Here is a 16,990-nt window from a genome sequence, read left to right on the forward strand (position 1 = left end):
ATAAAAGCAACAACAGTATGACCACCAAGAAGAGCACACAAGACGAGCTTGCCTAGATGCAGGACAACATCTCTACTGTCTTCATACCTGCCATGAATGCTTAGTACCTGGGTGCAGTAAGATGCTCACGATAAATAAATACAAGACAGGAACACACACTGGCCCCTTCCATTGGCCTGCAGCCAGAGAGGGAACATGGCCTCCAACTGAAAATGTTCCCCATCCCTGGCTGTTGGGTCAGTTGCTACACCTCTTTCCAAGAAAGACCACTGGGAATAGGAGATCATTCTGGCCCCAGCACGTTCTTATACTTTTAAAAAATTCTGCACTGGGTTACCAGCTGCTTTCATCCCTTCATTTTAAAGTTGCTGTGTGCCTCCACAAGACTGATGTGGGAGAATGTGTAGAAATGTTTCAAGAAAGTAAACTGGATATTAAATTCCTGTTTACAATTCACCCACTGTACTCCTTCTAGAACTGCCCAACCTCTTTTCCTTCTCTCCCTTTTTCTCTCCACCGTTCTTGCTGCGTGCACCTCATCTTTTAATATGAATGAGTTTTCTATGAGGGTCACAAAAGGGGAAAACATACTTGTAATAAAGCTAAGATTTCATTGGTTTTCCCAGTAGTGATGTATGGAAGTGAGAGCTGGACCATAAAGAAGGCTGATCGCTGAAGAATTGATGCTTTTGAATTATGGTGCTGGAGGAGACTCTTGAGAGTCCCGTGGACTGCAAGAAGATCAAGCCTCTGCATTCTTAAGGAAATCAGCCCTGAGTGCTCACTGGAAGGACAGATCGTGAAGCTGAGGCTTCAATACTTTGGCCACCTCATGAGAAGAGAAGACTCCCTGTAAAAGACCCTGATGTTGGGAATGATGGAGGGCACAAGGAGAAGGGGACGACAGAGGACGAGATGGTTGGACAGTGTTCTCGAAGCTACCAGCATGAGTCTGACCAAACTGCGGGAGGCAGTGGAAGACAGGAGTGCCTGGCGTGCTCTGGTCCATGGGGTCACGAAGAGTCGGACACAACTAAGCGACTGAACAACAACAAAAGATTTCATTTAAAGCCATTATCGACTGGACCTTACCGTCCAGGGGTCCTTTACCTACCTAAGCTCAATTATTGCAAACAATGAACTCACCATTTAAAGAACTAACCATGTTTATCCATCCTATTTCCCACTAAGGTAGTACTTCACTCCAGCAGAAATGTATTGTGCAATTCTGGACCATTCTGTAGACTAAGTCTCTCAGGTCTCGAGGCCTATCATTATTATTAGCCTTCTTCCGTCCTCTACCTACAACAGCATTATGCAACTGCTCATGAAGCAGCCACACTGCACAATAGCACAGTGATTGGTTACAGTTGTAAAGGAACAAATTAGGATATTAGAGCAGCCTTTGCCAGCCTGGTACTCTCCAGTTGTTTTGGACTACAAGTCCCATCAGCCCCAGCTAGCGTGGCCATGCTGATTAGCGTTGCAGTCTAGAACAGCTGGAGGGCACCAGCTTGGATTGCACAGTACGAACATGTGCAACTGCACTCTTTGGAAGAGAGAGGGACGATCACGTTTCCATTTGGCAAATTAGCAAAAGTTCTGGATGCATTGCCAAAGAAGCCCGCTAGGAATCTTAGCGCAACACCATGAGGAGCTGGTTACAAGACCTTGGGAAGCACAGCTGCTGCCTGTGCAATTTGTTTCACGTCACACACAAGGGTGTAGAAGAATTTTTCCTTCTTGAAAGCCAAACCAAAATGAAAGAGTGCTTCAAAGAGAACAATTATGGGTAAATAAATCAAGTAGACTGATGTATCTTCTGCAAATCAGCAGCTCTGTAAAATATTTTCCCTGGGGATACGTGTTAACACAAACTCAATAATTTCCCTGTTTTTAATCCCCTCCCCACCCGCCTCAAGAAAACAATCACCATGTTTCCAAAGCCTCAAACTGGTCTCCTTTCACAAGTATACATAGTTTTTTCCATTCGTGTGGAGCAAGAAGTTGGGGGTTTCCTTGCACATGACTTACAAGACTTAAAAACAGAAGCTGGCAGCTCAACACAGCTTACATTTAAAACACTTCTAGGTTGAAGACATCTGCAGGCATATTCACAATGTGGACTTCCCCCGTCTTGCCCTGGTAAGAGCACAGAACCACCAAGGAGACCCTTCTGCCCCTCTTCTATGCCTGAACAAGTGTGAAGACTCTCCATAACAGAAGAAAGGTAGGGTCTCCCCCCCCCAATGTTGTACAATGCCTCAGAGGTAAGAACAGAAGAAGACCTGCTAGATCAGTCTAAATGTCTATCTCATCCAACATCCTGGTCTCTCAGTGGCCAAACCTGGGAAACCTGCAAGCAGGCCTTGAGCACAAATAACGCACTCTCCTCCTGCGATTTTCAGTAACTGGTATTCAGAAGCATATTGGCTCTGACCACAGAGGCAGGGCATAGCCATCATGGGTAAAAAAGATGCTCTGAAAGTCTTGACACTATTCTTGATGCTTAACACAATGGAAATTACCCAGCTCTCAACCCTACCATAGTCTTACTGCTAAAAAAACAAATTTAAAAGCCCCTTAAGCAAGGAGAAAAGGGATCCTACCAGTTACTGATTAGAAGACTCCAGGTTCAATGAGCTGTACACCTTTTATGCCCCATATGCAGAGAAAAACTGAGGCACCGCTGCACACAAATTCTAACTGCATAAAACAAGCAACCAATCATTAAGTCCCAGTAAACATTTGCATGCAGAAATCTCACAGCCACTTTTATGTTCAGCTACATTTGTGCACAAGTACACTGTACCAGAAAAAGGTGCAATTTATGTTGCTTTTAGAAATACAAAAGGTGACCTTGAATATCTAGATGGTCTTCAGCAAGCCAACTCCTTCTCTGCATACAAGCAAGAGCTGCAACTTGTTATCGGAATATTTGTGCTCACAGCAAGCCAAGCAGAACAGACTAAGCATTCTTGTGCAGTCAGATCCCAGCTAAGAGCACCAAGCTTGGTCAGTAGAGAGAGAGATGGGAACTATCAAAGGAAGCTCAGAACTTTGCAAGGGATACTACTAGCTGTTCAGTGAGTCAGGCACCCAAGTGACCCCAGTTATGTGGGGACAGTTCTCTGCTACAGAGAAAGAGAGGCCAAAATGCACTGATCACGAATAGTCAGTTCTAAAAAGCACTTTTGTCCTTTTCACAAGACTAAGCAGCATCGATCAAACAATCTGAATATTTTGGATCAACCACAACAACACTCCTTAGGTTTCCATGTCCTTATATTACATCCAAATCCATGCTTGTTTATTCCGCCCCTCCCCCCCGGGACACACACAATGAACTATGCCAGCTCTAATGCCACAAGCAACTGGTCACCCCCCAGAACAAATCTGGGTGGCACCATGCAGACCTCCCAAACCCAAAGTGATATTGCTTGGCAACAAGCTAGATTGGGAGGCTTACCCTCATGCAATCTTGTCAGTGGGTCCACCAGCAAAACTAGCTGAGCTCCACAGATCCAGACAGCCCAAACAGAAATCTATCTATCCATTGTATTAGATTTCTATTTGGGCTGTCTGGATCCGTGCAGCACTGCTCAGCTAGTTTGCTGGCGTTAAATTTGCTTGTTTAGCAAATATAAGTGTTGTAGCTGGAGAATTTTCAGATTCAGAAATCAAGTGTGCATTCTAGATAGGCTGAGCAGCTGGTTAAGACTGCAATTCCAGTAACTAAAGTGAAGACAATGAATAATTCTTGTCAGCATGAGCAAAAGTGGTATGCTCACCTCATTTCTGAGAGCTTAAGCAGCGTTTGTGTGAATGGCAACAAGCCTGATGACTGGTTTTGTACTCTGTTGCCAGTACCAAAGGCCACAACATGTACGCAACTGGGGTTAAGGCCATCTGCTCCAAGCTGGAAGGGTGAGAGGGGGAAGCCACAGGTCAGGGCTATAGCCCTGATAGTGGGCTTCCTGTAAGATTCATTTAAATCATGACACCTGGAGGTATTTCCTTAGAAACAGGGAGACTTGGGCTGTTATAAGCTCCTTTAAGAGAGTCCAGCTGGGACAGCCTCTCCCCTGTCTTCCCAGTGACTTAGGACCTCTGTCCTGAGCGGGGAAGGCAAAAGAGAAACCCAAAAGGCCGGAACTCATGCCAGAGGCTCTTAAAGAAACCACCAACAGCCCCCCTTTCATCCTTTTTCTTCCTCTCATTTTTGTATTTAAACTGTAAACAAATGTGATTTGTGGGGAGGCAAACCACATAAAGAAAGACTTTGCAAAACACAACAGAACGGATAAAGGCCACCGCATAACAGCCCACTTCACCGTTTACTTGCTCCTGGCCCCACCTACAGATATCCAGGACCCAGCAAGGTTGTTTATCGGGAAGCAGCCTACATATGAGAGGCCCTTCATCTCCACAATCAAAACATTCCCTTCAAGTGAAGGGAACTAACGTGGCATTGCCCTAGCAGTCTGAATTTTGTTTTGGTTTCTTTGCTGAACCATAAGGTTGTTCGCTACTATACCTACCTGTTAGAAACAACCAACCAAACATGTATTTGAGCATCACTAAGCTTTCAGGATGTAAAGTGCATACAGCTAACATTTCGGCCATTTCGCTTTGTACAACGTGCACAATTTAGTCTCTTATTTCATGCAATCACAATTTGAATGTTTAACCAAATTAAACCCAATCCACTGGAATGTGGCATGCACTGATAGAACAGTGTTACAGTAAGGAAGGTCTAAAAATACAAGATAGATTTTCTCACCTGAAAGAAACTGGTTTTTACTTTAGAACACTACTTTTTAAGAAGCTTCCTTTTACATGAAGCAACCAATATGCATGCCCTGGAGGTGTTTCTCACAGAACTGACAGGGCCGGTCCTACCATTAGACATAGCAGATGTTGAGGAAAAGGTAGTGGGTTGTGATATGTTGGAAAACAGAGCTGCATGTGCCACACAGGCCTTGCCCTGCACCATCTAAGCTAGCCTACTGTCCTCATATATCTAACAATATTTTAAATTGATTCCCTCACCAACATAAACACACACACACACACATCACCCAAGTATTCCTATGGTATATTAAACCAGGTTGCATGAGAAGCTCTTTCTATAAACAATTCTGGGTCCTAAACCAGCTTAACACTGAACCCTGTCAATAGAAGTCCTATGCAAGGGCTTTCCCCCTCTCTATCCCCAGTGCCCCCTTAAAGCTGGCTCAGAGGGGAGTCAGCAGAACCCCCAGAGCAGTGAATGAGGAGGGGAGATCAGACAGAATTGTTCTACTAATACAACACTGAATTCCAACCATTGTTTTTAAGGTACTTGTCAAACACAGCAAGCCCTGGTTTCACACCATGGAACAGGCCAATGGTTTTCAGTATTAGGGCAAGACCCTTACTCCCAAAGCAGACCCAGAAAATAAAAAATTTCCAGGTACCTGGTGACAAGCACCTAACATTGGCATAGAAACATCTGTGTTTCTAAAAGTCTCTGCAGGGCACAGGTAGAAATCTGACGCTTGCTCTTTGAAGATAGATGCTGTTTTCCAAAAACAAACTCTGTAGCCAAGGATGAATCAGGGCAGGGGAAACCCCACTCTTGGCCTCAGCCACACCTCTATTCCTTTCCTAGCTCCTGCATCTCTTGCCAGGTGAAGCAGAAGTCTCGTTACCCTCCTGACACTAGACTGACCCAGCAGAATATCTTTTATTTATTTAGTTATTTCCGAAAACCTTGGCCTCTCCTTCAAATCCTTGGAAAGGATTTGACAGATAGGGAAGCTAGGTGTGTTTCACAAGCCTTCAAGGGCAAGCACACCTTGCCCAAAGTTGAGGCCAACAACCAAATACACACAGAAAGGAACCCCTCAGCTGTACTTGATTCCATGCAAATAGTAAATGGCTAAATTCACATCAGGTGTTGAGTGGGTGGCACAGAACACAGTTCAGCTAAAACTGTTAAGGACTGGGTTAGATTTGTTTAGTGTTTTCTCTCTTAATTTCTAAATTATGCTTCCTTCCCCCTCCCCCAGTACAACCACAGACAAAAAGCATTTGTGAGGAGGAAAGAGACGGGAACACCTTTGGGGCAGTTGGGTATTTTGTTCCCAAAACCAAGTCAACTGTTCATTTAGGCTCATATCCTGCTTTTCACTCCCCCTCAAGGCACACACACTTGCCAAGAAATGCCTTAAAGTGAAGGATGAGGAAGTGAAAAGCAAAGCCCAGACACTTAATGGAGAAATCTTACCCTTCTATTAATACTACTTCACCCTAGGGAAGTCGCTGAGGATTATACAGGCTTCGCATAAACCTCTAATTTCTAATACATGTTTAGCTTCTACTATTTATTTTAATTACCAAATAGCTTTATTTTTATCATTGGCTTTTTTGTTTTTGCTATTTTGCTGCTGTTTTTTTTTTTTTTGTGAACCACCTTGGTATTTATTTTTGAAATGAAAGCAGTAGATAAACAACAGTAATAACAACAGTATTAATATAGGTTCCCAAAGGCCTATCTGCCCAACATTCCTTGAGACCTTGCAAGGATCTGCTGGTCATAAACAGATTCCCACTCAAAACCCTGTGCAGTGTTGCAGTACACTGGGGTCCTTAGAAAATCTGTACACTTATAAGGCAAGCACAAAATGGATAAATTTAAAATGCTTTGATTCCATCAATACAGATGGATTGCAGCCCAATTCTTCAACCCTCAGTGCCTTCTGCCCTACTAATCCAGTAGAAGACCAGGGATGGACCATCCAAGAATGGAGGTCTTCTGGAATCCTGACTAGAACCATATAGGCCCCATTAACATGCCGTGTTAAACCATACTTTAGCATGAAATAAACTATGGATTTACATGAGTGAGCAATGTCCTGGTGCACACTGCTCACAAGACAATGCTTCACACTTTTCTTCAACATGCCAGAAAGCAAACAAACTGTTACATGAGAGCCACCACTTGCATTTCTTTTGTGTCCTAACAAGCCACGGTGGTAAGCCAAGTGTGTTCTTGACTTGCCACAGTAGTTTGTGAGGAGACAAACAAGCCACAAGTGCTACCCTGCATGTTAACAAGCCAATCTCCGGTTTGTAATCTTCATCCCCGTAGGAGAAACACACACGTTTGTTTTAAACCATTGTTTATTTTAAATGATGGTTTACAGCAAGCCAGACTAGAAACTTGTCTTAAGAGTCCACTTAAGGGGCATTTATAGGCCCCCCCCAAAAAAAGATTAGCCATCATTTTTAAGAGTCATGCACACCCTAATACCCCCAGTAATAATTTATTCCAGATTGACAATCACTAAATAGTTTATTGTCTCACTTTCCCATACAAATTATCTGCTGTTGCAGAATGTAACTTAATTTTGTGCTGTTAAGGAGATCTTTCTTGGTATGTTAAAATTCACACTCAGCTATGCATAAGCTACCTGGAGAGACCAGTCCATAGAAAAGGGCAGATTTGTTCTCCACTGCCCCAGAGGACAGAACTAGGTCTAACGGTTTAGGTTACCAGATGGCCTACAAGACATTCTCCCAACTCTATGATTCTTCCCAATACATGCAAAAGACTGGAATTAATTCACGTAGTGGCATTACTACAATAGCATAGGATTGCAAATCAGCCTAGAGTATTTTGGCACCCCAATTCTACTTGCAAGTTAAGCACTACTTATTTCAGTGGATTCACGTGCACATATATTTATAAAATGTGCTTCAGATTGCACACCAAACAAAATCAACCCAATAGAAATAAATAGCTACAGATATTGGCCCATAAGGCATTCTTAAATTCATAACTTATTGCAGATCTGCCCAGTCCTTCAGACTTCTTTGGTGCAAAATCATTTTGTGTATCTGTTTATGTACTAATTAAACTCAGCTAACTTGTGAAAGCAGGTTTAAGATTACTGATCTTTAACACAGGTGAAAAGGGACACCCAACTTGTTTCTTTGTAAAAGGGGGTGAGAAGTTACGATTCCTGTTACATTTATTAAGAACATCATTAAGAACATCTAACTCAAATTCAGAGCAAAAGGTGGAGCTGAACATTAGCTACAGAATGCAACTGATAACCTTATTAGGAAAAACTAAAATGCCGAAGGAAAGCAAGTAAGCTTTCGATCTCCTCAGAATTCTTCTTCAGGGTGGATATCAGACAAAACAAAGAGGGAGGAAGAGGGCAGATGAATGGTGGAAACTCTTCAAAATCTGCATTATCCAACAACCTTAAGATGAAGTACATGAGGCATTCTTCAGACTTAATTAGTTAACATGCAGGGAATAAAACAGATTCCAAGATGCAGCTACAGGGACACACAGAATGATCATGGTCCCCCACCCCTTTAAAGGTATGAAAAGTAGCAATTACCTGCATCTGCTCCCATCACTAAGCAGAATGTGCATGTCCCTTGGAAGACAGAGAACAGAAGTAACGAAAAACAAGATAGTCCTTACGTTAACAATGCTGGAGGTTAATTTTTGTGCACTGGCGGGGGGGGGGGAAGAGTCAAGAGAGGCCGAATTGGATAGTATTACCTAGTGGTTGGAGGGCGGAGGCCAACACAAGATTAAGACCCTGAGACTTCTTCCCATCATGCCCAGCTTCTCCTTCCTTTTGTGTTGGGGGGTGAAGAGATTTAATCGGCCTGAAGAACAGCTCCAAGGAACAGGAAAGCTTGATAATTACTTTGACATTTTAGTTGAGCCTAATAAAAGCTGGTTCGTTTTTACTTTTTGGATTTGTTTTTGCTAACAGGTTTTTTAATTTTTTAAAAAATCTGCAACTTCTTATACATAGGCACAAGAGGTGAAGACTCCAGTACCCTTGAACAGCAATTGAGCAGAAGGAATTTCAGCTTTCAACCTACACCTGCCAAAATCCCTTCCTCTGCAGTGCTATTAAAGGTACCAAAGCCTTCTCCTTTTTTGCACCTGGCAATCCTGTGTATGCAAGAAATCATAACTGGGCAACCTGCTAGGAAAGGATTATACAGAAGTTCATACCTGAAGAACAGAGAGGCTTGTTTGCCCAGAAAGGCTGAGTTTCTCTTGCTCAGACGGATATGCATTGAACCTGTGCTCGTAGAGCCACTCCCGGAGAATTTTCACAGACTCCTTAGGAAGGTTGCCCCTTCGTTTTCTCTTGCCGGGCTGCAACGGATCCTGAGATACGCTCCCATCATCCTCCCCAAAGTCACTATCAGACATGGTGGAACTGCTGGCAGATCTGTCTTGGTTCAAGCCTGGGATGTGGGAAACAATGCAAGACATAATGGGTCACAGGTGGAATTACACAGGTGTGAAAGAGCTGCAAGAAGGCATGTTGTGTTCAACAGTCACTGCAGGTGTACCTAACAAGGTGGAAATCCCTTTACTGATTGCATCTTGCTCATCTTCCTTTTCACATGGGTAACTTGAGGCAGAAGATGGTCAACTGTGCAAAGGCCAACCTCAACAGCAGGGATGGGGAACATTTGACTCTCCAAAGGACACTGGATTCCAACTCTTGTCACTCCTGACCACTGACTACTCAAGTTACAAGAAAGGAGATTCCAACTAAACAGACAGTGGAACGGTCTCCCTAGGGAGCTTGTGGACTCTCCTTCCTTGCAGGTTTTTAAGCAGAGGTTAGATGGCCATCTGTCATTGATGCTTTAGCAGAGATTCCTGCTTTGCAGAAGGTTGGACTAGATGACCCTTGAGGTCTGTTCCAACTCTACAATTCTATGATTCTTTGACTATGCAGCCTGGGGAGATGGGAGCGGTAATCAAACCACAACAACTGGAGGTTCACAGGTTCCTCATCCATACTCTGCATTATGGTCAAATTCAAAGCAGTGCTTGGCATTCAACTCTACAGAGTTGTGTTCTACATACCCTACACAGCTACAATATTTTAAAATTGAAGCTGTGCCATAAGCTCTATAGAAGGAGACTGCTGGTATTAAAATCACAGAACTATAGAGTTCTTGTAAAGAACATTAATGACACTGTTTTCATTAGAAAACCCATAACTATTTTTTCCTAATATGGCTCCTTTCTTTACTGTGAAACTCCTGACACTTCTAACAATTTTGCCCAGTTCTGACAAAGGGGTATTTTTATGGCTTCCCCTTCCAAATGAAAAAAATTGTTTTGGACCTCAATCCCCCAACCTACACCAGAATTATTTTAAAAAAACAACAACTAAAATTCATTCATCAATATGTTTTTGAGCCAAGTCCAATACATGTTAAAAGTGCATTGCACAAAATGTTAGGAAATTAAGATGCATTTTACTTTGCAGGGGGATCAGACTGAAAAAGCAAGTGTCCACTATTAAAGACTCCCAGGGGGCTGCAGCCTTACAGCTCTTAAAAGTTTATCTCCAACGCCCTTTACATGTAGAGACTTTTTCTCCCTGCATTCCCCCCAAAAAGGGGTGGGGGGGAGGGAGGACGACAGAGGTAACTTTTATATAAAACTGGTGGGCCAAGCAGTCGCCAAGACTTCCAAGTTTGCTTAAGGTTAGCTCAATGCCCTTTTTTCCAGACATGCGGTCGAGTTTGTTTGGAGGGAGGCACTCGGAGATCAACACGTCCGCATCCACCCCCAGCAAGCGCGCACACACAGAAAAACGCCAGGCAAATTCAAGTGCATTGAAATGCAAGCGCGCATTCGCTTCTCCTCTACGCGGCCCCCCACCCACCCACCCACCCGCGAGGAAGAGAAAAGGGCAAAACTTTGTGCCTGTTAAAAAAAAAGCAAGCTGCAAAAGCAAATGGATCCTCGTCCTCCTATTCCTCCAGGCAACGCCGAGTGCAGAAGGGCTAGGGGGGAGCTGCTGGCTATGTGAGGGAGTCTCTCTCTCTCCTGTTTCAAGTCTGCATCTCATCAGGGATGGAGAAGGAGGAGGAGCATTTTTTTTATTTTTTTTGCTGCCGTTTCCTCCTGGCCCTGAACTGCCGACACCGCCAGCTGCACATGGGAACGACAAAATCCAGCCCAGAGCGAAATAATAATTTAAAATTTTTTAAATGCAAACAATTCAGGAAGGTCGGTGGAGAGTCAGGCTAAAAGCACGGGTTGTTTTTGGTTTGCTTTGGGGGGGGGGTTGGTCAGCTACGTTTGCCCCGCGTATCGTCCACTTTATCAAAACACCTACCCACCCCAAACCTCAAAATGCAAGCAAAAGGAAGTTAAAATAGCAACAAGCTGCCTCCTCGGCCGTGTCCATTCCTACACAAAGAGAATGCAATTGGAAATAGATCCGAACCGGGGCGGAAAAGGGGGAGGGAGGAGAAAAGGCAGATCAAACATTTCATTTTCTTCCGTTTGAATTCAAGCGAGACAAATCACGTGTCAGAAGTTTGCTACTTAGTAAAGCAGCAATTAAAATACATATACACACACACGAAAATACCTCGCGGATTACTCCCACCGGCGCTGGTTTGATAATGAACTCAGGTCTGGAGTTTCAAAGGGAAAAGTAACGTGGGAGAGCGAAGCTAACCTCGCTTCAACCCCCCACCCCCGGCCAACCTCTTTCTTTAAATCCCTTCCATCCCACTTCACACAAAACAAGCCTGGACTCCATGTTTTCTGCCAGTTGCATCGCCGCTCTCACCCCCAAAACCGCCTCCTCCGAATCCCTTCCATGGGGGGTGACCAAGAGGCAAGGTCGAAATAAGCAGAGACCTCCTCTCCTCCCCACCCCCCGAAAAAAAAGAGGGGTCCCCAGCACCCAAGCGCCGAAAGCAATCGGAAGACGAGAAACGCTCTCGCAAAAAGTTTTTCTTGTGTCTCTTTCCCTGAGTGACAGATGCCTAGACAGAGTTCTCTTTGTTCCAAAAGAAACAGGAACTCGCCCCCCCCCCACAGGAGCACGCGTTACCCCGGCTTTGCTCCAAACAAATCCACCCCCTCCCCCCAAAAGCTGTCATTTTACAAGCACTTGAAATCAGGTTTTGCTTTTGTTTGTTTTTTAAGAGAAACCTAAATTTGCAGAGTCCAAAATCGCCAGGGGTTTGTTTCTTTGCGGGTGGGGGGGGGGCAGCAGATGTGGGGAGGAGTTTGCAAAAGAAAAAAAAATTGGGAAAGTTGCCATTTTGGGATCAAGAGGGAACAGAAGCACGTAAAAGTAAAAGAAAGCAGCTTTGGGAGGAGAAACCTTCGAAATCTTTTTTTTTTTTAAAAAAAAAGGGTTTGTGTTTGTTTCCTTTAAAGAAAGCTGGACGGGGGGGGGGCAACAGAAGACCCTCCATTCAGAGAGAAAAGGCAGGAAAGAAGTTGGATCTCTCGCGCAATGTTGCATTGAACGTTACCGAACAAAAGATCCTCTTCCCCGACTCCCTCGCCTCTCGCTCGCTTTTGCATAGCTGAGTGCCTGGAAGGCATTTCTCGTTCGTCCGTCCCCCCCTCGCTCCTCGTTCCTCGTGGTGCTTTTTTTGTCCCTCTTCTCTCCCGCCCACTAGACTTTTTTTTTTTTGCAAAGTTGAAGAGTTTTTGCAAACACCGATCGGATACTCTCCGTGCGCGCACACACACACACACACACACACAAACCACCCGGTTCTCCACGAGGGCGCTCCATTCTCTGGACGCCCACGAAAACTCTTTCCTCCTCCTCCTCCTCCACCGCCCCCCTCTCCTGCCTGCGGTTTGCCTTTGAGAAAACAGACAGCGGTTTTGCAAAAGGAAAGAAAAACCAAACCCCCGAGCCCCCTTTGCAAGTTCTTCCAGTCTTCAGAATGCCCCACGCGCTTTTGCAAAAAAGAAAAAGGAGAACTCCAAAGTTTTGCCGAGCAAAAAGAAACTGGGGGGGGGGCGCATATGCACCCCGAGCAACTTCCCAGACTTACTTTTCCCGGTCGGTTTCATTTTCTTCCTCTCGCAGCGACTCCCACCCGCCCCTTTCAAGCTCCTGGCTCCGCTCCCGGCGGTGTTTCAATCCACGCCTTGGCAAGAAAAGGGAGCGTTGACGCAGCTGGTGGTGGATCCTTGCCGGACGCAGCGATGGGGACTTCTCTTTGTGTGCGCGCGCGGCGGCCGCTCAAGAGGAGGGGTCTCGGCGCTGCTCGAAGTGCCTTTAATACCTAACCTGCCACACGGTCTGACAGCTCGCGAGGGAAACTACCTCTGCGCTGACGTCAGATCCCCGCTCCCAGGGTCCGCTCCTCCGCTCTGCTCATCCATCCAACCCAGTCCGCCCTTAAAGGAAGGCTCTGCGCTCGCCTCCCTCCCTCCCCCACCCACCCACCCACCAAGATAATTTGAAAAGGTGGGGGAGGGGGCACAGGCGGAAGGTGGGTGGTACCAGCCGGGACGAAAACAAAACAAAATTACAACTCCCGGAAAAAAGGGGCAACTTGCAGACCAGAGAAACTTCTGCTTTCAAATAAAACTCCAGTGAAACTTTTAAAGCAGTTTCCCGAAAAGATAAGAAAAAGCCCACGCTTACATGCCACTGTTTGCTTTTATTAACACTCTTTGGGGAGGGGGAGTTCTGATCAAAGACCTATAACAAAATCAGCGTTTTCTTCATTAAATGAACAAGAAAATCTAATCTCGTTTACGGTGTTCAGTTGCTGACATTGGGGGAAAAAAGTTATGGTTGCAACATTTAATTTTTAAAGTTGCCATCCCTTAGTTCCAAGGCTGCAAACAGAGACTCTTGGCACCTTAATCCTATACACGTTTACCTATGAGTAAATCCCACTGAAATCAATGGGGCTTACTTCTGAGTAGGCATGCATAGCACACACAGTGCTGACGGAATCCTCTGCACGTTTACCTGGGAGTAAGCCCCATTTAAAACAATTGGATTTAATTCTGAGTAGACATGCGTAGGACTGCACTGTTCATTCCTGATTTTTCGTCCAGTAACTAGGTAAGACAGGCTCTGTCTGATTCAACAACAACAAAAAGCAATACTAGAATGCTTGTGTGGAAACAGCATCACCTACCTCACAGGGTTGTTGTGGGGATTAAATGAGGGTGGGGGAGAAGCATTGTATGTCACCTTGCACTCCTTGGTGAAAAAAGTGGGATATAAATGCAATAAATAAATAATAATCATTTTTTTAAAAAAATGCATTCATAAACAACACCAACTAAACAAAAGGACAAATTTTAAAAGGGAAATAATTATGGCCCCTGCTGCTAAGACATATCATAGCTACAATCTAGTGCACAGTGATGCTGACCCCTTGAAATGTTTACTGTGCCACAGAATTCCAAAGGACTTCCTAGGATTTGGGACTGTAGCCTTAAGTTCAGTTGAAAGCAGTGGGGCTTAAAAAACATATACCGTATTTTTTGCACCATAACACACACTCTTTTCCTCCTAAAAAGTAAGGGGAAATGTCTGTGTGTGTTATGGAGGGAATGCCTACAGGTGGCATGCCTACGGATTTTCCTCCTCTAAAAACTACGTGCGTGTTATGGTTGGGTGCGTGTTATAGAGCAAAAAATACGGTATCTAATTCTGCACTACATCATGGAGCCTGTGTGTGAAATATTAGCAGGTGTCAAAAGGGGTTAAGTTCACCTGCTTCAAACCTCCTCCTACCAAAATTGTTTTCCATTGTTTATTAAATGCATTTTGAGGTTTTGTTTTAACTAGGTTTTTTTAATCAGTGGTATTTAGGCCTTCACTGTCATCTATCTATAGCTATATATCTGTTTGCATTTGTATCCTACCTTCCTCCAAGGAGATCAGAGTGGTCAAACTTCACAATTGTTGTGATAGGTCAGATTGCAAATTAGTGAAACCAGCATGGGATTGTCATCCACCAATCAGAATGCAGTCCCCAGCCAAGGAAATGTAACAAGCAAATAGAAAGAGAACCTATCCAGTTGACAAACACCACATGTACACTATAAGAAAGAAAATAAGTTTCACCCCCCTCCTCTCCCTGCCTTTTTTCCTTTTCTTTCCTGCCCTTATACTGTACTCAACACTAATCTCTCACAACAAATGTAACCGAACTGTACATTTGTATCGGTTATTAGAATTAAAAATCAGGCTAGCAATCTTTTGGAGAAAAAGGGACTCAGGTTCTGAAAAAGGTTCCTGTGTGTCTTAAAAGCTTGCACCCTGCATTTTGAAAAGACATGCAGATTCAGTTTATACTTGTTTACCCAGAAGTAAGCATGACTGAGTTTAGTGGTTCTTATTCCCAGCTCAGAGTTCAGCCTCTCATGTGCGATCTCATGCACGCTCACTTGCCGTGATATATGTGTGTGTGTGTGAATTCCAGTTACTTGCTACCATGTAGAATTTTGAATTTCCATAAAAAGAACAGAGAAGTATGGAAATAAGATCTTAATCCTATTTGCTTTAGGAGGAAGTTCCATTAATTTAATTTCCAACACACACAGGTAGCTTTCTTGTCAGTGATGGCAGATATCACAAATCAGTCTTGCCCCTATATTATGCAGAGGCCCTGTGTCTCTGAGAGAGGGATAGGGATGTGGCCCTCCAGATGTTTTTGGACTACAAGGGCTATTGTTGGCCTGTTGGCTGGAGCTGATGGGAGCTGGTACAACATCTGGATGGCTACGGATTCCCCATCCCTGATTTAAAGTTGCATATTGGGCAGAAACTGACAAGTGAAGCCATCTCTGTGAATAAGCACAGTTGCTTGCTTCCTTATGCTAAATGAGCTTCTTCTTATGAGCAGCATTTATCATACTCTCCGTGAGCTACAGAGGCTTGTCCTCCAAGAAATGAGGTTGGAGACAGAGATCTGGTGCTTGTCCCCATAGTCCCTCCTTACATGGTTACGTAGCAGTAGTGGTTAAGAGCGGTAGACTCGTAATCTGGTGAACTGGGTTCGCGTCCCCGCTCCTCCACATGCAGCTGCTGGGTGACCTTGGGCTAGTCACCCTTCTTTGAAGTCTCTCAGCCCCACTCACCTCACAGAGTGTTTGTTGTGGGGGAGGAAGGGAAAGGAGAATGTTAGCCGCTTTGAGACTCCTTTGGGTAGTGATAAAGCGGGATATCAAATCCAGACGACTCCTCCTCCACCTGAAGTGAGCTTTCTAGTCCATTGTTTTGATGCAAAAAAAATGCATGATTACATTTATATCCCACCTGAAGGAGATCAGAGTGACACTATGGGGTTCTCCTCCCTATTTTTATCATCGTAATGACCTTGTGAAGTAGGAGAGCCTGAGGCTCTATGAATGGCCCAAGGTCAACCCACAAATATCTCCCACTTCAGACCTTCAGATTGAGGTTGAATCCTGACAAGACAGAAGTACTGTTTTTGGGGGACAGGAGGCGGGCAGGTGTGGAGGATTCCCTGGTCCTGAATGGGGTAACTGTGCCCCTGAAGGACCAGGTGCGCAGCCTGGGAGTCATTTTGGACCCACAGCTGTCCATGGAGGCACAGGTCAAATCTGTATCCAGGGCAGCTGTTTACCAGCTCCATCTGGTACGTAGGCTGAGACCCTATCTGCCTGCAGACTGTCTCGCCAGAGTGGTACATGCTCTGGTTATCTCCCGCTTGGACTACTGCAATGCGCTCTACGTGGGGCTACCTTTGAAGGTGACCCGGAAACTACAACTAATCCAGAATGCGGCAGCTAGACTGGTGACTGGGAGCGGCCACCGAGACCATACAACACCGGTCTTGAAAGACCTACATTGGCTCCCAGTACGTTTCCGAGCACAATTCAAAGTGTTGGTGCTGAGCTTTAAAGCCCTAAATGGCCTCGGTCCAGTATATCTGAAGGAGCGTCTCCTCCCCCATCGTTCTGCCCGGACACTGAGGTCCAGCTCCGAGGGCCTTCTGGTGGTTCCCTCACTGCGAGAGGCCAAGTTACAGGGAACCAGGCAGAGGGCCTTCTCGGTAGTGGCACCCACCCTGTGGAATGCCCTCCCATCAGATGTCAAAGCGATAAACAGCTACCTGACATTCAGAAGACATCTGAAGGCAGCCCTGTTCAGGGAAGTTTTTAATATGTGACATTTTA

General features: G+C 44.8%; 1 protein-coding gene across 4 annotated transcripts in view; it reads right to left on the bottom strand.

Moving 5' to 3' along the window:
* The window catches only part of TGIF2 (TGFB induced factor homeobox 2), a 379,781-nt gene extending 366,642 nt beyond the window's left edge, over positions 1-13,139 (bottom strand). For 2 of the 4 annotated variants that reach the window (XR_013839648.1, XM_079979897.1), the window contains exons 1-2: positions 12,334-12,426; positions 9,035-9,273 (exon numbers count right to left, since the gene is read on the bottom strand). Coding sequence is in view for 3 of the 4 variants with exons in the window: in XM_079979897.1 (XP_079836023.1) it covers positions 9,035-9,273; positions 12,334-12,406 (312 nt within the window). In the remaining variant the exon portion in view is untranslated. Of the gene's footprint in view, positions 1-9,034; positions 9,274-11,432; positions 12,043-12,333; positions 12,427-12,870 lie in introns of those variants that run through there. The other 2 variants (XM_079979898.1, XM_079979899.1) reach the window with 2 other exon arrangements.
* Between the last annotated feature and the right edge of the window lie 3,851 nt (positions 13,140-16,990).

Source organism: Podarcis cretensis, assembly GCF_951804945.1.
Source record: "Podarcis cretensis genome assembly, chromosome: 6".
Taxonomy (NCBI): Eukaryota; Metazoa; Chordata; class Lepidosauria; order Squamata; family Lacertidae; genus Podarcis; species Podarcis cretensis.